The sequence below is a fragment of the Neolamprologus multifasciatus genome, chromosome 18 (assembly GCF_963576455.1).
Source record: "Neolamprologus multifasciatus chromosome 18, fNeoMul1.2, whole genome shotgun sequence".
Lineage (NCBI taxonomy): Eukaryota > Metazoa > Chordata > Actinopteri > Cichliformes > Cichlidae > Neolamprologus > Neolamprologus multifasciatus.
Genome location: NC_140456.1, coordinates 215,864 through 235,586, shown reverse-complemented (window position 1 = coordinate 235,586; position 19,723 = coordinate 215,864). Strand labels below are relative to the sequence as shown.

Sequence of the window (19,723 nt, the reverse complement as noted above, 5' to 3'; positions counted from 1 at the left end):
TGCGTTTCACTGAGAGGAGGCTCCAAGCCCCTCTGAACATGTCCTGGACCTGAGAGCAAAGCTACTTCAGGCTCAAAGTTACTCGCCGAGTGGAAGAGCGCCTTCATGGTCAAACGGCGAGCTGGTGATGCTGAGTATGAGGTGGTGCGGACAGGACGTTTTTAACAAAGTAACAATGAGATCAAAGCTTTGGAAACATTTTCTACCATCAAAGAAACGCGACATTTAGAGGATGGCTGCCTTGTGCCACTGGCCAGTCGACTGGTGTCCACTAATTTAAACTCTTTGTTTTATAAAGCTATTAAAGTCCAGCGACCTGCCTCGTGTCCTTTACATCGTGGTGCCTTTGGTGAGGTTTGTGACTCATACCGAACAACTTCAGAGAGACGCCCACATCGCTGTCTCTGGACCGTGTGGTGGCAGGTAACCAAGCTGTTTCACAAACACGATGTGTTTAGAGCCGGCCTGGTTTTTCACCCACTGAGTCTGGTTTGTACGAAGCAGAGCGCTTCCTGCCTTTTTGTTACACAGTGTGTTCAACTTCTATTTAACATCACTGATGTTATTCAGCATAGCCCTGTCCTTGTGCCGAGGGTTTTTGGCTCAGACTCAGTGTGGTGATATTTTAATTGCCGGTCTTCTTCTTAAAGGAAGCAGAGGAACTGATCCTCCCTCTCAAATACGCTTTCATAGCGTAGTGTCCTTTCAACCTCGTGTCTCCTTCAAAAATTCGATGTCATCCCTGATCATTTTAGTAAACAACATGTCTTTAAGTAAGGACACATTCAAACTACCACTTTTGAGAAATCCTGGTCTCAGTCTAGTATTTGGTTGAAGTCTGCGCCTACTGTTGTTTGTGCGATTCCAAAAGAAGCTGTGAGAAATTATGAAAAATGTAGGCGTGTCTGAATTGGGAGCATAAATATACATACATTACTGGTGTATCTAATAATTGTCCATGTACAGTTTATATCCACCCTCCTGATCTACTTTTGTCTCAGTGAAGTTAAGACAAAGTTTTATGGATCAGAACCGACAGCCCGGCACTTTTGCCCGTTCCAGGGTTAGGGTGATGTTAAAACTGTCGTTTTCTTAACTACATTATTCAGTCCATCAACATTCCAGCTGGCTATTTTTAGATCCATCCGTCTGTCCATGTGGGAATTACACAGTGCACCAACTCACATGTACAAACATCTGAGAGAGTGGTGTGGACATAAACAAACCGACACAATCCTGTTGGACTTCTTCATGTGGAGAATTTAAATGGAGCCAGATTTGGCTTCATGGAGGGAAATTCTGCTTAAGCAACAAAGTTAGTGGAGCTTCATTTACTTCATCATGTGGACACTGGAGAGGTTTAAGCTTGACTTCACTTCCACACTGAAGCTTTGTCACCTGTTGTATCCATGTGTAAATATGCCAGACTCTTTGAATGATGTTTATTATTACTGACCAATAAACCAAAAAATCGAACTTAAAGTGTGTTTTGAAGGGAAAGATTTAATTGGCTACCTACTTCCTCCAACCTCTGCTGCTCCTGGGAAAAATTCCTATCATACAAAATGATGGACAGACTGCAAAGCCGATATTAAACACTTCTGCAATACCTTGAAAACAAAAAGGAAATGAAAATACATTTTGGACTTCTAATATTTTAATTTTATTATTTTTATTATTATTGTTATTGTGTTCTTGTATTCCGCCATCATCCATCTCTGGCACTCTTCTGTAGTTAGATGTTGGTCTTTCAGCTCCCGAAATTACACTTTCAAAATAAATTGGATTAAAAAACATCTCAAAAACCCAAACTCCATCTGGAACTTCATTTCTCATCATATCTTTTCACATTTGGGTAAAAATCCCAATGAAACTCAAACTTTCATCAACACTTTTGGCACCGTCCTTAATCTATAAACACACCTTTTCTCCACAGAGGTTTTATATTTGGAACAGCTGTAACACTCTTTACAAGAATAAGTCGCTGTTCTTTGAAAACTGGTTTAATAATGGTATTCTTCTGCTGAGTCAACTATTCAATAACGCAGGCTTATTATACAATTACTCAGAGCTCCTTACCAGATATAACATCCCAGTATCCCCAAGGGAGTTTTGTATTGTTTTTGATGCCATACGTCTGCTCTGTGCATGTTGTTTAGAAATCCCACTGCCTCCCCACTCCTGTTCTTGTCCCGCTCCTGTTCTTGTCCCGCTCCTGTTCTTGTCCCGCTCCGTCCTGAGAGACTCCTTTAGGTCAGATTTGTTTCTCCTCTTGTAAAGGTGTGAATGCCAAGACTAGGTCTCTTTTTCAAGAGTCAGTTGTCTCCATTCCTCCTTCCATTTCTTTCTGGTCTAAGTTTGTCAAGGACATTGACTGGAAAAAAAAGTTTGGTGTTTGCCACAAAAATTCCTCCTTACTAACAAAGTGAAGGAAATTTTATCTAAGCTAATTCATAGATTCTACCCTGTTAAATGCTTCCTTCAAAATATAAGAGGGATATAGACACTCTTTGCTCCTTCTGTAAGATCGCCCCAGAGACCTGCTCACATCTACTCTGGTCTCGTACCTCTGCGCAGATTTTGTGGAAAGATATCGCTGGTTTCATCTCTAAGAACATCTTATCAAATGTGCTTTTTTACCAAAATGTGTTATTTGGTTACACTGACTTTAGCAGGAAAGACTCGAATGCCTTTAACCTTATTAATCTGATTTTACTCCTCGCCAAATACCATAAAAGTTCTCAAGCAAGGAACCTCACTTTCTCACTTTTAGGAAAGAAATTGAACTCTATGTGAATACAATTTGCTCCTCACACAACAAAAAACTGTAAATGTTTGTACTATATTTAATGTCCTTGTTTAATTATTCAATATCACTGTATCTCTCGCTTTTTTTCTTTTCATTTTTTCTTTAATTTATTTTTATTTACTTTTCTTCTCTCTCCTTTTAATGTTGATATCTTAGTTGTTTAATTTGACACGCCGTTCCATTGTAATATAATTTTGCAATAATTGTCTCCATGTATTATATTTGTTATTACCTGAAATAAAGATGGAGAAAAAAGTTTGATGTTGGTCAATTGTTAATAAAGTTCTGAGAAAAAACGGTTCCTGCTTCCGGCTTCAGCTCCTGAAGTTGTCGTTTGTTCAAACCACTCTTCTGTCAGAGGAAGTGACGTCAGGCGGAGCCGCGGTGCGGACTGCGGGGACTCCGAGCGCAGAACCATCCGAACCGAAGCGAGCGGAGAGCGGGGAGAGCAGCGCGGGAGCGGCGGAGCGCAGCGCGGGAGCAGCTGTATGGCGGCGGCCGTTTCTGCGGTACGATCCGAAATGTGCCTGGATGGAAACACGAAGCTAAGCTAATGCTAACAGCAGGGACCCTCGGCGCGTGCTCCGTAACACAATCGGTTCGACACCACAGACTGACCGGAACCGACCGCAGAGGTCGATTAATCGATCAGCCGCTGATCGGTTCTCTGTGATCAACGCTGTGCGCGCGGCTCAGCTAGGCTAACTGTTAGCACGGAAGTTCTGGACGGTTCTGCTAGCTGCTGATGCTAAGCTAACAACCTAGGAGGGTTAAGGTGCCAACTTACCGTCCACGGTGGTTGTTTCGCTCACCTGTACTGAGAAGGTGGTTCACTTCTCACCTGAGTGTATCACTGTGGGAACTGATCATCACCTGTACGCAGGTGAAGTTCCACATTAGAGATGAACACATGAAGATACAGGTGTGTTATTCTAAAGATGCTGATGATCCTGGAATAGCAGACCTGTTTGTACCTGCTCACCTGAGATCAGGTGAACTGAGTGTCTTAAAAAAATCGAAACCACAAACGAGGAAAATGCGGCACACGAACCAACACCGCGGTCCCCGAATTTGACAGAACGCCACAGACCGAGCAGCAGGTACACCGTTGCCTCGACCACCTCCTCCTCTGTTTCCACTGCTACAGTTTGATGCACACTCCGCTGATCCAGCTCACCTGTTACAGCGCTCTGAATAGAACATGATCGATCAGTCAATCAGGTTGCTGGTGTGTCAACCACGGTGTGAGTCTCTGTGGTTGTTCAGCCTGACCTCACCTGCGCAGGTGAAGGTCTCACCTGTGTGGCTGCACTCCTAACAATGATGATAAAGTTTGTGTTCAGCATGAAGGAAACAATAAAAACCCAGCAGAAGAAGAGTGGAGGTTTGTTTAGCTCTGTGAGTGGGGGCGGGGCATCAGCTGATCTGAGGTGATGTCACAGACTGATGGGTATGGGTGAAGTTTAGGATGGTGCAGCCTCTGACAGCGTGAAGAGAACAGCTGTGATTGATCGTCTGTGCGATTGATCGCTAATCAGTCAATATTGATCTCTGACAGGGAGGGCCGGCTCTCATCATGGAGAATGGACAGAGCACCACCACCAAGCTGGGGCTGCCACCGCTCACCCCCAACCAGGCGGAGGCGCTGCAGAAGGTCTATAAACACACACACACACAGTGTATACACGTGCTGTTGTGACTGGCGAGCTGTGATTGGCTGTTTGTGTGCAGGCGAAGAAGTACGCCATGGAGCAGAGCATCAAGAGCGTCCTCGTCAAGCAGACTCTGGCTCAGCAGCAGCAGATCACCAACCTGCAGGTATCCTCACAGGTGTGCTCAGGGGGCGGGGCGTCAGAGGGAACAGTATAGGTAACAGCAGTCACACGGTGGGAGTCGCTCACCAGGTGAGCTGAAGCATTAATGGAGCAGCCGCTGAGGGGAGTCTGATATTGATTATTAGTTATGGATTCATCACATCATGGTCGTCATGGTGTCAGAAAATATTTTATTGATACAAAACTTTCACAGAAAGGCAAAAAAAGACTCACAAAGATCAAACACACACGAGGAACGTGATGCAAATGAAACCTTGATTTAAACTTTATTTAACCTCCTAAGACCGAACTCTTCCACGGCAGCATTTTTAATTTCTCTTTGATATTTGGGCTGATTGGGACCTGATCAATGTAAAAACAAAATTACCAGATTTTTTTTTTAACCTTATTTTTGTTTTTAAGAAAAATGAGAGCCACATATGAGGATATTCAAATGTCGATAGAACAGCAGCAGTAAAACGTCCTCGTAAGTGGATTCAGGCCCTTGTAGAGCAAAATTGAGTATTTTAGTCTAAATAACCCAAAATGTGACGTCCACATGAGGACGCAGGTCCCAGGAGGTTAAACATGTGACAGTTGTTGCACTGAGTCAGCAAACACGCGCTTTCTCTCCATTGGTTTCACGCGTCGCTCAAACGTCACGTCATCAGCGCGTCTGTGACGTCAGCGCGACACATCTGGTGACGTGGTTACAGAACGATGGCCCGCTGCGATGGGTCAAAACTGAGCCCCGCCCACGGTTCTCACCGCTCTGACGAACACTTCTGCTGACTCGTGTTTTTCATCTGCAGTGGGTGCAGACTTGGCTCCGCCCCTGTGCTTCGTCACGCTGAACCTTTTCTCTCATGTGTGTCTCAGATGGCGTCTCTGACGATGGGTTTGGGCGACGCTCTGTCTCCTCTGCAATCGGTGAGTAACGGCGTGCAGCGCCTCCTTGCTGAGCGGCGAGCTGCCGGCTCATTCTTCTTCTCTGCTTTCTGTGTCTGTTCAGGTGGCGGCTCAGCGGCAGAGAGCGCTCGCCATCATGTGTCGCGTGTACGTTGGATCCATTTACTACGAACTCGGAGAGGACACCATCAGGCAGGCCTTCGCCCCCTTTGGACCAATCAAAAGCATCGACATGTCCTGGGACTCGGTGACCATGAAGCACAAGGTCACACACACACTCACATAAAACACACACCACACTCTGAGGTGGGCGGGTCTAACCGTTGCCATGGCACCTGCAGGGCTTCGCCTTCGTGGAATACGAGATGCCTGAAGCGGCGCAGCTCGCACTGGAGCAGATGAACTCAGTCGTCCTCGGAGGACGGAACATCAAGGTGAGTCCAGCTGACGATGAAGCCCCGCCTCCTCTGAGCCCAGGTTTGAGTTTCCCTCCTCGCTGTCTCGCAGGTCGGGAGGCCCAGCAACATCGGCCAGGCTCAGCCAATCATCGACCAGCTGGCGGAGGAAGCGCGTGCCTTCAACAGGATCTACGTGGCGTCAGTGCACCCCGACCTCTCCGACGATGACATCAAGAGTGTGTTCGAGGCCTTTGGAAAGATCAAGTCGTGCATGCTGGCCCGCGAGCCGACCACGGGCCGGCACAAAGGCTACGGCTTCATCGGTGAGCGGCCGATCGGCTCCGCCGCGGCGTGAAAGCTTTAACAGGGAAGACGCAGAGGGGTGTGGACCCTCTCAGGTGCACCCCGGGTCAGTGACCCGCCCCCTGCGGTTCTCATGTTTGGATTCACCAATCTGTTTCCATAGCAACTCAGCCTGACGGGTCGACTTCATTTTAAGGGTTTGTTAGGCTCCGTTAGCCCCGTCAGCTGACGGGGAGCCCAGGTGTGACACCTGCACACCTGGGCTCCCCGTCAGCTGACAGACAGCTCTGTTCAGGGTGGGGCTCTGTGTGATGTAGGCGGGACTTCTGACGGCGGTCTGCTCATTTCCTGCGTGCAGAGTATGAGAAGGCTCAGTCGGCCCAGGATGCCGTCGCCTCCATGAACCTGTTCGACCTGGGTGGTCAGTACCTGCGCGTGGGCAAAGCCGTGACGCCGCCCATGCCCCTTCTCACACCGACGACGTCTGGTGGACTGCCCACTGCCGCCGCCATGGCTGCTGCCGTCGCCACCGCAAAGATCACAGCTCAGGTAACTCGGGGAGCTCCGCCCCCCAGAGACAGGAACATGCTCTAAGTGCAGTACGGTAGTTTCCTGCCTGCATGTGCACAGAAGCAGTGGTGTGCAGTATTTCCTGTAGTATTTCCTGTAGTATTTGACACAGGTGTGCTGATCATGTTCTGTGCTGCGTTCAGGAGGCGGTGGGAGCGTCGGTGCTCGGAGCGCTGGCCGGACCGGCGCTCCTGTCCCAGCAGCTCGGAGGCCTCCCTCAGGCTGTCATGGCCCACCAGGCTCCAGGTGTCATCACAGGTAGGAACACCTGAGCCCTGTCAACACACAGGCTCCACCCACATTGAGTTTGGGGCAGTCCTCTCCGCCCACACGTCTCACCGCTCTTTATTTTGAAGCCAGGCTCATTCAAAGATGCTAACCAATAAAAGGTGCTCCAACAGGTAACACTTCCTGCTTCCTGTTTCAGGTGTGACCCCAGTGAGAGCTGGCGTGCCTCAGGTGGGCTTGGTGAACCCTGTGCTGGCCACGCCCCCAACACAGGTTTCCTTTGGTGCTGATCCAAAGAAGAAAGAGGAGGAGGAGCGTCAGCAGGAGGTGCAGCAGGACGGCGCCATGGAGCCGCTGAGCGAGCAGGAGCACATGAGCATCAGCGGCAGCAGCGCCCGACACATGGTGATGAGGAAGCTGCTGCGCAAGCAGGAGGTACGCTTCAGTCCCGCCCACCCCTAATGGCGACTCGTTGGTTCTAGTGGTCGTGACCTGTCGTATCTCCTTTCAGTCCACCGTCATGGTTTTGAGGAACATGGTCGGCCCCGACGACATCGACGACGACCTGGAGGGCGAGGTCACCGAGGAGTGCGGGAAGTTCGGCCAGGTGAAGCGAGTCATTATCTATCAGGAGCGTCAGGGGGAGGAGGACGACGCCGAAGTCATCGTCAAGATCTTCGTGGAGTTCTCGGAAGCTGCCGAGATGAACCGAGCCATCCAGGCGCTGAACCACCGCTGGTTCGGCGGCAGGAAGGTGGTCGCTGAGGTTTACGACCAGGAACGCTTCGACAACGGGGACCTGTCGGCGTAGAGCGCGCTCGTCGGGGAGCGTAGCGTAGCGGGCTCTTTCTAACTTGTCTGTTTTTCATCGGTGTTTGTCTCCAGGGAAACGTCTCCGCGTCCTCTGCTCAGTGTTTCTGTGCAGGGTCAAAGGACGAATCAGCTGCTTCTCATGTTTCAGCTGCTCGCCGCCTCGCCGTTTCTTACAGCCGCTGCTTTCCTAACACGATGTCCTTCGTTTCCATGGTAACAGAAACGGGACACAGAGGGCGTCAGTTAAAAATGTACCGTGAGCTCCGTGCTAACGTTAAGAGCTGATTTACACGGTCTGATATCAGTTTCATTGAGTGATGTCACGCTCGACTCCACCCACTGTAGATGGTGCCCGTGGAGCCGCCCTGCTGGACAAACTGTATTGACGAGTTTCATTTACTGAATTGTTTTTTTAAACGGATTTTGGATTGGCGCGATTAGAAACGCTGTCGATCGTGTTCTACTAACTGCCACGCCCCTTCTCCTTAGAACGCTGGGCGGGGCCGCGGCACCGGCGCCCTGAGAGTGAGGCGTAACGATTCGGTTTGACACACACAAAAACAATCACCAGCAGGAAGGAAAAACTGGACCTGATGTCCAGGAACCAGGACCCACAGATCAGTAAGTTGAAGAGAAACTTCCTGTCTGGGTTCTGACCCAGTTACACGGCCGCGGTGCCTTCAGGGACCTTCTGTACAACGGTGAGCCGGCCGGAGCTGAAACATGAAGCAACTGTGGACCAGATGTGACGTCACCTGTGTTCTTCCAGATGTTCAGCCTTTTGTTCACAGCCTCACAAGAGAAACACCTGGAGTCTAACAAACTGACTAAACCTGAACGCACCACAGCATCATCCACTCTCAGGCCGTCTCCCGCTTGTCCCGAGGAGTCACATGATCCCGGTCTCTGAGCAACTTTGAGCCTCAGAGGCGGTGCTGCGTTCAGGTGCTCTTCCGGGTTTGAAGGTCAAACACCGAAACTTGTGAATAAAACTCTTTTTTTTTCTGCTGTTTTGTTTGTGTGAAGCTGCTCTCTGATTGGTTGGCAGTTGAGTGCAAAAATCTGTTTGATAATAAAAGATAATAGAAAGCAGACGAGGTGTTTGAGTACAGGAAGTAATCAGCTGTCTGCTGAACGTTCAGGAAAGATCTCAGCTCACCTTCATTCACTCTGGAGGAAGAAGCACGGCAAAGCCTGCATTCTGTCTGAAGGCCACCAGGGGGCAATAGCTTTGGTAAGGCAGCTTTCTGACCTTTGACCTGTGTAAAAACATCCTGCTGAGGCTCAGTTTTACGTTACACTGTATTTCAAAGTAGTGAAGCTGCATGCTCATTGGGTAATGGCCAGGAACCCGCTCACTCCAAACCCTCGACAGGTGGCAGTCACAGGGCGTTAGCCAGTGAGCATGTGGGTTCACAATCAGGCCCGCCCCTCCTCGCCACCTTCAGGTTTTTTCAGCCAAATTGGCGACCTTGGAAGCACCCATAATCGTGTGACATCACTGAGGCCAGACTGTATAAAAGACTGTAACATTACCTGCTGCCATGTTTGTTTCCTGTGGTGACCATATTTAGAGGACTGGGTGGAGTTGTCTGCTAGCTCGCTTAGCATACACATACACCTTATCAGTAACATCCAATCAGAATCCTTAGATGGTCACAGCAGCAATCTTATTGGTCAGATAATCTCATTAAACACAGTTCAGAGGTCTAGCTCAGAGATTCCAGTTAGCTGAGGTGAAGTCTAGCAGACATGTAGCAGCTACAGTGAGTTTTGTCACCATCCACCTGTCAGTCAAAGAGGCCATGCACCTATCAATGCAAACAGGTGAGTTAAACATGTGTCCTCCCTTCTGTTGAATCCAGTCATTGTGCAGTTGTTATGAAGGGGAAATTATCTACAAAGGCCAAAACATTTGAATTTTAACACAGGAGTCTATGAGGACTGACTCAGTGCGCCCTCTGCTGAATGCTGGAGGAACTGCAGCCTCAAGATCGGTTTGTTTACTCTCTGTGTTCAGGCTGATTATCTCTCAGCCAATCAGCTTTCACTAAATAACTACGACGTTGTGCTCCCATTCACAGCTGCATGTCACCAATCATAGGGTCATTCATGACATCATCTCTGATGTCACTGTAGTCACGTGAGCTGAGCTGATGCTCCTCAGGGCCAACACCTGATACATTCATTAAATCCTGACAAAAACAAACATTAAGGCCAAATAAATGAGTAATCACTCATCAATAACCACAAATGAAAGGCTTTAGAAGCTTTTATTTTGAAGTCTAATCTCAGCGGAAGTGATCCCTCTTATTGTGAAAGCAGCTTTGACGCTGGGTACGGCGGCTCGCAGGGTCCAGTCCGCGCGCTCCCACTGACGATGGGCGACGTCCTGTGCGAAGAGCTCGAGGATTTGGTCCACTTCTCAGTGCACGACCTGCCGGCACGAGGTTATGTCGTCATGGAGGAGATCCGACGTCAGGGGAAACTCTGTGACGTCACGCTCAAGGTGAGCGAGGCGGCGTGCGAGGCTGACATTAGCCTCCAAGCTAACAGAGTGAGCTAAGGCATGCTAACAAGCTAACGCGGATTATCAGATAGTGACGTCATGGGCTGAGCTATGAACTGCCTGGGAGCAGGCGGCGAGGCGGCTTCCGGTCAGAGCGGTCAGTTCTGAACGCCAGGGCTGGAGGTCAGGTGTGTAATCCACCTGGAGGAAGGTAGAAGTTGTGTGACGTGCGCAGTTGAGCTCAGGCAGCACAGAAGGGGCGGGCCTTTTAGCAGCGTTGTGGCGTAAGCAGGTGAGCAGACACGTGATTTCTCTTTGTCCCAAACATGTACGCCAGGTGAGGGAGGGGCGGGGCCTTAACCCTAACCCCTACAGCAGGAAGAAGCTCTCAGTGGCTCCACCCCTCCCCATCAGGCCTGGCTCTATGGTAGCAGGTAATAGAGCGTGGTGCTCATTGTCAGCGTCACATGATCCAGGTGTGCTTCTGAGGTGTTCAGGTGCAACCGAGGAACGTTTTCACCTGTGCTGCGTCCTGTGCCTGCAGCTCAGCATTGATCCTCTTAACGGCTCAGTAGGCGAGGTGTTGAGTCTCCCAGGACAAATGGTGTCCTGCAAGTAAAGCAGCACGTTCTCACCTGTCCACTCTCAGGTGACCTGCAGAAGTTTAGAAGGAAGTCAGACGGATTCAATGATGCAGGCAGACTTGGCTGGTTGGATGAAGGAATCTGATTGGCTGCGCGTTGAGCTGAAGCTAGTGGAAACATCATCGATGGCGTCAGTTATGCTTATGAAATCTACTTCCTGTTGAAACGCGTGTGTTTCAGAGGCTGAAGGAACGCGATCACCTTGTTGTTTTACCTGATAAGTGGGGGGTGGGGCTTGCTGTGAAGCCAAAGTCTTATTGGCTGACTAGCGAGGAGTGGTGAGTGTTTCAGGGCACATCCCTCAGATGTAGCTGTTTTCAGTTTTCTATTATCATCATAGCAACAGGTGAGTAACAGGTGAGTGTGTTAATCAGTGTGTCCGTCCTCAGGTCGGGGATCACAAGTTCAGCGCTCACCGGATTGTGTTGGCGGCCTCCATCCCATACTTCCACGCCATGTTCACCAACGACATGGTGGAGTGTAAACAGGATGAGATCCTGATGCAGGGCATGGACCCCAGGTACGCTCACACCTGTACAGATGTCTGAGAGCAGAATTATAACTGTCAGACTGTAACTAAGTTTAAGAATATAATCCAGCCACTGTTATCATCGTCAATGCCCTGTACCAACACAGAGCAGAGCAGCTATCTGAACGCTACCCCAACAGAGGTCGATTATCTTGTTAATAATTTCACCTCCTCACTACGTACGACTCTGGATACTGTAGCTCCAGTGAAAACTAAGGTCTCTAATCAGAAGTACCTGACCCCGTGGTATAATTCTCAAACACGTAGCCTAAAGCAGATGACTCGTAATCTGGAGAGGAAATGGCGTGTCACAAATTTAGAGGATCATCATTTAGCCTGGAGAAATAGTTTGTTGCTTTATAAGAAAGCCCTCCGCAAAGCCAGAACAGCTTACTACTCATCACTGATTGAAGAAAATAAGAACAACCCCAGGTTTCTCTTCAGCACTGTAGCCAGGCTGACAAACAGTCAGAGCTCTTTTGAGCCAACCATCCCTTTAACGTTAACTAGTGATGACTTCATGAACTTCTTCACAAATAAAATTTTTATCATTAGAGAAAAAATTACCAATAATCATCCCACAGATGTAATATTATCTACAGCTACTCTTAGTACCTTTGATGTTAAGTTAGACTCTTTTTCTCCAATCGATCTTTCTGAGTTAACTTCAATAATTACTTCCTCCAAACCATCAACGTGTCTTTTAGACCCCATTCCTACAAAACTGCTCAAAGAAGTCCTGCCATTGATTAATTCTTCGATCTTAAATATGATCAACCTATCTCTAATAATCGGCTATGTACCACAGGCCTTCAAGGTGGCTGCAGTTAAACCTTTACTCAAAAAGCCATCTCTAGACCCAGCAGTCTTAGCTAATTATAGGCCAATCTCCAACCTTCCTTTCATATCAAAAATCCTTGAAAGAGTAGTTGTCAAACAACTAACAGATCATCTGCAGAGGAATGGTTTATTTGAAGAGTTTCAGTCAGGTTTCAGAGTTCATCACAGCACAGAAACAGCTTTAGTGAAGGTTACAAATGATCTTCTTATGGCCTCTGACAGTGGACTCATCTCTGTGCTTGTCCTGCTAGACCTCAGTGCAGCATTCGATACTGTTGACCATAATATCCTATTAGAGCGATTAGAACATGCTGTAGGTATTACAGGTACTGTGCTGCAGTGGTTTGTATCATATCTATCTAATAGACTCCAGTTTGTGCATGTAAATGGAGAGTCCTCTTCACACACTGAGGTTAATTATGGAGTTCCACAGGGTTCAGTGCTAGGACCAATTCTGTTTACATTATACATGCTTCCCTTAGGCAGCATCATTAGAAGACATCCAGGCTCTAGACTAACTTTTTGTCGCGGTTGCACTGGTGCGCCTAAATGTTTCACCCAAATCAATGAACACTGCAGTTTTATGTGGCACTTTTGTCCATACAGACAGTATTGATTTGTAAATGATTAACTAACAATCTTGTGCTTAAAGTGTTTGGCACTGTTTGATAATATTGTAGACAATGTTAAACTTAATCATCACATCGGCTCCTCTGACGACCTGTTTGCTGGACACACTGCTGCTTTTTCAGCATTCAGAGGTTGATGGCTCCGTGTCAGAGCTGGCTGTGAACTTCAGATGGATCAGGCTTTAATGAAAAAGTTACCAGTTGTTCTTTTCATCTTTTCCCACAGCTACATCCACTCTGTCGGGCTGCTCAGTAGGCCTGGGCATCACTGATTCCTATAATCCATTCGATTTGATTCAGTTTAGCCTCAGACAGAAATATTATAATTCTGATCATTTATCAGTTGTATCCATGTATACAAACAAAGCTGTGAGACTTCATCAGAGGTGTGAGCATCACAGCTTTGTGTCACTGAGGATAAAACATGAAGCAGATGTTCCTGTTCTGGCTTTTTATAGCAGATAACCTTAAAATATTCTGCAGTAGAACAGAAACTGAAGAAAACCATGAATGTGAACATGAACTGGTGCTGCTGAAGGGAAGCAGAGCAAAGAGGTTTGATCACAGACACAGCTTTGGGATCATTTTAAAAACGTTTCTTCGTTATTAAACAGCAGAAATGAGACTTAAACAGTTTATTTATGCAGTTTAATGGTTGACTTTAAAAACGTCTTTTTTAAGAGTTTTCTGGCCAAGAGGACGACAGAAACTGCAACAAATGCAACAAATGTTCTGTAAAAATCTTTTAAGCTGAAAAAGGGAGCCGGTCGACTATAATGTAATTACAAGAACACCGTTACAAAGATACTTGAGAAGCAAATTTTATATATAACCCCTTTGTAAGACCTGCTCACCGAAGTCTATTTAGCAACATACATGTTACACATGAAAACACAAACATTGTAAATCAGTTTTTGGCGCCGGCTCATTTACTGTTTTAGCCGTTTGGTTGAAATAGTTTTGTGAGCTCTGACGTCAGGTTCTGGTGTTTAAATACAAAAGTCGATTCAGGATTTAATGAATCGATATCGCTTCATTCGAGCTGCTCACCTCTTTCAATCCGCCTGCACTTTCAAACGTACACACGAAGGACCACAGCCAATCAGAGAGGTCCCGCCCCAGACTATCTCTGATTGGTTTAGACCACGATTTGGGCGTAATGTGTGTCTGTTGTTGACCACACGGAGACTTTTAGAGTTGCAGAGACTTTTTTTGTACTGAACGGCTTTTTTTAGTCTTACACTGCTATACAGATGACACCCAGCTCTATCTGTCCATGAAGCCAGATAACACACACCAATTAGTTAAACTGCAGGAATGTCTTAAAGACACAAAGACCTGGATGGCCACTAACTTTCTGCTTCTTAATTCAGATCAAACTGAGGTTATTGTACTCGGCGCTGAAAAGCTTAGAAATATGGTATCTAAGCAGATTCTTACTCTGGATGGCATTACCTTGGCCTCCAGTAACACTGTGAGGAACCTTGGAGTCATGTTTGACCAGGATATGTCCTTCAACGCACATATTAAACAAATATGTAAGACTGCTTTCTTCCATTTGTGTAACATCTCTAAAATTAGAAATATCCTGTCTCAGAGTGACGCTGAAAAACTAGTTCATGCATTTATTACTTCCAGGCTGGACGACTGTAATTCATTATTATCAGGATGTCCAAAAAACTCCCTGAAAAGCCTTCAGTTAATCCAAAATGCTGCAGCAAGAGTCCTGACAGGGACTAGAAAGAGAGAGCATATTTCTCCTGTTTTGGCTTCCTGTTAAATCCAGAATTCAAAATCCTGCTCCTCACATACAAGGTCTTAAATAATCAGGCCCCATCTTATCTTAATGACCTTGTAGTACCATATCACCCTATTAGAGCACTTCGCTCTCGCTCTGCAGGCCTACTTGTTGTTCCTAGAGTATTTAAAAGTAGAATGGGAGGCAGAGCCTTCAGTTTTCAGGCCCCTCTTCTGTGGAACCAGCTTCCAGTTTGGATTCGGGAGACAGACACTATCTCTACTTTCAAGATTAGGCTTCAAACTTTCCTGTTTGCTAAAGCATATAGTTAGGGCTGGACCAGGTGAACCTCATGTAACGCACGTTTTGTTCTGTCAGCGTCTCAGGATGGCGGTCCGTCGTGTTCGCTGCATTCCTGCAATATTTTCATTGATTTAACAAAATGTCAGTAACTGTGTGACCATAGTAACCATAGTAACCACTGCGGGTGTGTTGCAGCGCTCTGGAGGCTCTGATAAACTTCGCGTACAGCGGGCACGTCGCCATCGACCAGCAGAACGTGCAGTCTCTCCTGATTGGCTCAAGCTTCCTGCAGCTTCAGAATGTCAAAGACGCCTGCTGCTCTTTCCTGCAGGAGAGGTCAGTCCCGCCCTGCAGCACACGCTCAGATCGCACCCTCCCTGGAGCTTACGTTCAGGCGAGCTAATGGCATGTTTGCTTGCAGGTTACACCCGAAGAACTGCCTCGGCGTGCGTCAGTTCGCCGAGACGATGATGTGCACGACGCTGTACGACTCGGCGAACAGCTTCCTGCACCAGCACTTTGTGGAGGTGTCGCTGTCCGAGGAGTTCCTGGGCCTCAGGACGGAGGAGCTGCTGGAGCTCGTCGGCTGCGACGAACTCAACGTGAAGGCCGAAGAGCAGGTGAGTCGCCTCAGCTGAGGGCGGTGGCGTGAAGCGTCAGAGAACAGCTGTGACGTCATCATAGTCACAGCTGTGCAGGTAGAGCACATCGGGGGAGACGGTGACCTTTGACCCGAGTGACAGGAAGAGAGCAGTCAGGAGAGAGGAAACCAAAAATAAAAGCAGGCTGCTAAGCCCCGCCCTCGCAGAGTGTAGGGGCGAGCTTCAGGAGCAGGTGATTGGGTCACAGCTGTCCTTCAGAAAGGTCGACCAAGCCGTTGGCGAGCTTTAGCGGTTTAGCTGTCACAGGTGTGCCACATACCAAGGCTCACCTTTTGAGTCACGGCGTGGAAAATGAGCTCTTGTATTAAACGCATTGTCTTCATGCTCCCACGGTGCTCCTCTGTGGTACCTGTGCAGGTGTTTGAGGCGGTGCTGGCGTGGGTCCATCACGACCAGGACCGCAGGGAGACGCTGCTGCCCGAGCTGCTGTCAAAGGTGCGACTTCCTCTGTGTCGACCCGAGTTCCTGTCGGACCGCGTCCAGCAGGATGAGCTCATACGCTGCTGCCACAAGTGCAGGTGAGACGCAGCGAGGCTTCACGTCTTACCTGTGTGATCGTTTCTGGGCGGGGTTAATGCCCAGCTGTGTTTCTTGTCAGGGATTTGGTGGATGAAGCCAAAGATTTCCACCTGATGCCGGAGCGCCGCCCTCACCTGCCCACCTTTAAAACCAGGCAGAGGTGCTGCACGTCCATCACAGGGCTCATCTATGCGGTGGGAGGCCTCAACAGCTCAGGTACGCCGCTCACCTGAGGCAGCGTGTCTGCACGCTCCGCGCAGCTGACGGACTCTTCTTCTCCCGCAGGTGACTCCTTAAATGTCGTCGAGGTGTTCGATCCAATTGGAAACTTCTGGGAGCGCTGCCAGCCAATGAGGACAGCTCGCAGCAGGGTGGGTGTGGCCGTCGTTAATGGGCTGCTGTATGCCATTGGGGGATACGACGGCCAATCGCGGCTCAGCACGGTGGAAGTTTACAACCCCGAGACGGACAGCTGGACGCGCGTGTCGAGCATGAACAGCCAGCGCAGGTCAGTACACTGATCGATACGCTGATCGATACGCTGATCGACACGCTGATTGACACACTGATCAATACGCTGATCAATACGCTGATCGATACGCTGATCGACACTCTGATCAATACACTGATCGACACACTGATTGATACGCTGATCGACACGCTGATCGATACTCTGATTGATACGCTGATCAATACACTGATTGATACGCTGATCAATACACTGATCGATACGCTGATTGATACCCTGATCGATACGCTGATCGACACGCTGATCGATACGCTGATCGATACTCTGATCGATACTCTGATCGACATGCTGATCAATACTCTGATCGACACGCTGATCGATACTCTGATCGACACGCTGATCGATACGCTGATTGATACACTGATCGACACGCTGATCGATACTCTGATCAATACACTGATCGATACACTGATCGATACACTGATCGACGCGCTGATCGACACTCTGATCAATACACTGATCGACGCGCTGATCGACACTCTGATCAATACACTGATCGATACTCTGATCGATACACTGATCGACGCGCTGATCGACACTCTGATCAATACACTGATCGACACTCTGATCGACACGCTGATCGATACTCTGATCGACACACTGATCGACGCGCTGATCGACACTCTGATCAATACACTGATCGACGCGCTGATCGACACGCTGATCAATACACTGATCGACACTCTGATCGACACGCTGATCGATACTCTGATCGACACACTGATCGACACGCTGATCGATACTCTGATCGATACACTGATCGACGCGCTGATCAATACTCGATCAGTGTGTCCAGCACAGGTGCTCAGAGACAAGGGAAACTTGTATCCTGCTGCTTGAACTAAGACTTTGCACAATGTAACACAATGACAACATGTAACAGTTTGACTCCAACAGACGCTGTGATCAATAATCCCGCTGATGTAATGAGCTGTGTTGTCATCCTCAGCGCCATGGGAACAGTTGTGATCGATGGGCGGATCTTTGTGTGCGGCGGCTACGATGGAAAGTCGTCTCTGAACTCGGTGGAGTGCTACTCCCCGGAAGCAGACAGGTGAGGACTCATTCCACCTTAAATCCTTAATCCTGAGCATCACGCTAACAGCGCCGCGTGACCTTGAGCATGCTCAGATCTCAGGTTGGCGTCCTCGTTAACATGGCGGTGCTTATGTTCTCTCCAGGTGGACTGTGGTAACAGAGATGAGTGCGAGCCGCAGCGCCGCGGGCGTGACGGTTTTTGATGGCCGGATCGTTGTCTCGGGCGGCCATGACGGTCTGCAGATCTTCAACACAGTGAGTTTTAGGGCGGAGCCTAAAACGGAGGGGTGGAAACGTTACCTGTAGCTTTACACGTCTGTTTATCTCTGTGGTTTTGCTCCGCCCCTGCAGGTGGAGTACTACAACCACCACACTAACCGCTGGCACCCGGCGGCACCGATGCTGAATAAGCGATGCCGTCATGGGGCGGCGGCGCTCGGCAGCCACATGTACGTGGCGGGGGGGTATGATGGCTCGGGCTTCCTGAGCGGCGCCGAGGTGTTCAGCTCAGCATCTGGACAGTGGAGCCTCCTGGTGGCCATGAACACGCGGCGCAGCAGGGTGTCCCTGGTGTCCACGTCGGGGCGTCTGTACGCCGTAGGCGGGTACGACGGACAATCCAATCTCAGCTCCGTGGAGATGTACAACCCCGACACGAACCGCTGGTCCTTCATGGCGCCCATGGTGTGCCACGAGGGGGGCGTAGGCGTGGGCTGCATCCCCTTGCAGCCCGCCTAAACCACCTATCACAGCGCGAGGACTCGTGATTTACTGACGGCGGCAGGCGGGAGCACTCCCCGCGGCGGCGTCCCTGCAGCTTTATCGGTACGATGGCTGTGCTCAGGCTTGCAACATGACGCCGCACCTGCGGAATCATGGGAAAAACTGTAGAGCTAGCAGCAGAGGCTAGCTGCTAACGTTATTCTGTTAGCATGTGTGGAACGATTGATTACTGATTATTGATTACTGATTTCTTACTGGATGGACACAAGCAATAGGAAGTGGCTTCCTCCCAAACAAACCAAGCTGCTGATTCGGACAGGAAGTCCTTCCTTAACGGTTTCTCGAACTGTTTGTCGATCAGCTGTATTTGATGGGAGCGATCAATACAAAACGCCAGCAACACAGGAACCCCGCCCTCTGCAGGCTGCACAGGAAGCTCGTTTGAGGAGCGTGTTGCGCCCCCAGAGATATTAATAAACTCATTGTCACGTGACAAAACATGGTTCTCCAGCTTTCCACAGGAAGTGATGTCATGTAGCGTGCAGTCTCGTTTCTCTCGCTGCGATGCACGGGCGGGCTGCAGATACCTACTGCTGCTCGGCTGATGCAACGCTCGTCAAAGTGTCACCCATACTGCAGGAACCAATGAGGGTCCGTGTGGTGGTTGCCCCGCCCCTCCAGGGCGATTGGCTGGATGGGGTGTGGCATCTTTGTGCCAGCCGTGTTGGACACGCCCCCTCACTTATCGGCATTTGCGTCAGCGGATAAGCGATGGAGCACGCTCAGTAGACAGATGTATGTTGAACAGCTGGAGGCGGAGTTTAGCGCACTCTGGGGGCATCGCACTCTGATTGGTCGCAGCCTGCAGAGAGCGGTCCAGTCGACCGTGTCATTGATCTCCGTGCTTAGAATCCGTCAGTCGCTGTTTACTTCCTGCTGATCTCTGATTGGACGCTCGGCCTCATCATCAGTGGGTTTTATTTGTATTGATTAACTTATGATTGATTTGTTTTGTTGTGGATCAATAAAGAGAAGTTTGGTTAATAAAGTTTATTTCTGTCTCTTTGTTTCTGACAATAATCAGTTATTGATTTTGACATCTAAGCAATAAATTAGCACAACTTTGTGTTTTTGGGCATTTTTGCTTTGGGACAGGAAGGGGCGGAGACCAGGAAATGACCTGTTGCCCTCTCAGTGACCTGCGGCGGCGCCATTG

General features: G+C 48.8%; 2 protein-coding genes across 7 annotated transcripts; both read left to right on the top strand.

The window, feature by feature from the left end:
- The first annotated feature begins 3,155 nt into the window (after window positions 1-3,155).
- Window positions 3,156-8,938, top strand: puf60a (poly-U binding splicing factor a). 3 transcript variants are annotated; one of them, XM_085140566.1, is made up of 11 exons: window positions 3,156-3,318; window positions 4,368-4,463; window positions 4,541-4,627; window positions 5,503-5,553; window positions 5,636-5,797; window positions 5,874-5,966; window positions 6,040-6,253; window positions 6,592-6,782; window positions 6,947-7,061; window positions 7,231-7,466; window positions 7,543-8,938. In XM_085140566.1, exons 1-11 carry the CDS (start codon window positions 3,298-3,300, stop codon window positions 7,840-7,842), a joined length of 1,566 nt encoding a protein of 521 aa, XP_084996692.1. In that variant the 5' UTR covers window positions 3,156-3,297; the 3' UTR covers window positions 7,843-8,938. The 3 variants fall into 3 exon arrangements, with proteins under 3 accessions (XP_084996692.1, XP_084996691.1, XP_084996693.1); XM_085140565.1 differs by having other exon boundaries at window positions 4,541-4,639; XM_085140567.1 differs by lacking the exon at window positions 3,156-3,318 and adding an exon at window positions 3,335-3,909 and having other exon boundaries at window positions 4,541-4,639.
- A 508-nt stretch (window positions 8,939-9,446) lies between these two features.
- klhl18 (kelch-like family member 18) lies at window positions 9,447-19,555 on the top strand. Of its 4 annotated transcripts, none has more exons than XM_085140562.1 (10): window positions 9,447-9,671; window positions 11,387-11,517; window positions 15,232-15,372; window positions 15,458-15,656; window positions 16,056-16,216; window positions 16,297-16,433; window positions 16,503-16,725; window positions 17,696-17,800; window positions 17,928-18,039; window positions 18,136-19,555. In XM_085140562.1, the coding sequence occupies exons 2-10, from the start codon at window positions 11,453-11,455 to the stop codon at window positions 18,520-18,522; spliced, it is 1,530 nt and encodes a 509-aa protein (XP_084996688.1). In that variant the 5' UTR covers window positions 9,447-9,671; window positions 11,387-11,452; the 3' UTR covers window positions 18,523-19,555. The 4 variants fall into 4 exon arrangements, with proteins under 4 accessions (XP_084996688.1, XP_084996687.1, XP_084996690.1 ...); XM_085140561.1 differs by lacking the exon at window positions 9,447-9,671 and adding an exon at window positions 9,679-10,353; XM_085140564.1 differs by lacking the exon at window positions 9,447-9,671 and adding an exon at window positions 10,360-10,645.
- Window positions 19,556-19,723: the final 168 nt, after the last annotated feature.

Excerpts from the sequence above, each read along its gene's own strand:
- puf60a (XM_085140565.1), top strand. The coding sequence starts at position 3,298 with ATGGCGGCGGCCGTTTCTGCG. Across the intron at positions 4,640-5,502 it reads ACCTGCAGGTATCCTCACAG|ATGGCGTCTCTGACGATGGG; the intron begins GTGTGCTCAGGG and ends TGTGTGTCTCAG. Across the intron at positions 5,967-6,039 it reads TCGGAGGACGGAACATCAAG|GTCGGGAGGCCCAGCAACAT; the intron begins GTGAGTCCAGCT and ends GCTGTCTCGCAG.
- klhl18 (XM_085140561.1), top strand. The coding sequence starts at position 10,225 with ATGGGCGACGTCCTGTGCGAAGAGCTCGAGGATTTGGTCCACTTCTCA. Across the intron at positions 15,657-16,055 it reads ACGTGAAGGCCGAAGAGCAG|GTGTTTGAGGCGGTGCTGGC; the intron begins GTGAGTCGCCTC and ends GTACCTGTGCAG. Across the intron at positions 18,040-18,135 it reads GTCTGCAGATCTTCAACACA|GTGGAGTACTACAACCACCA; the intron begins GTGAGTTTTAGG and ends CCGCCCCTGCAG.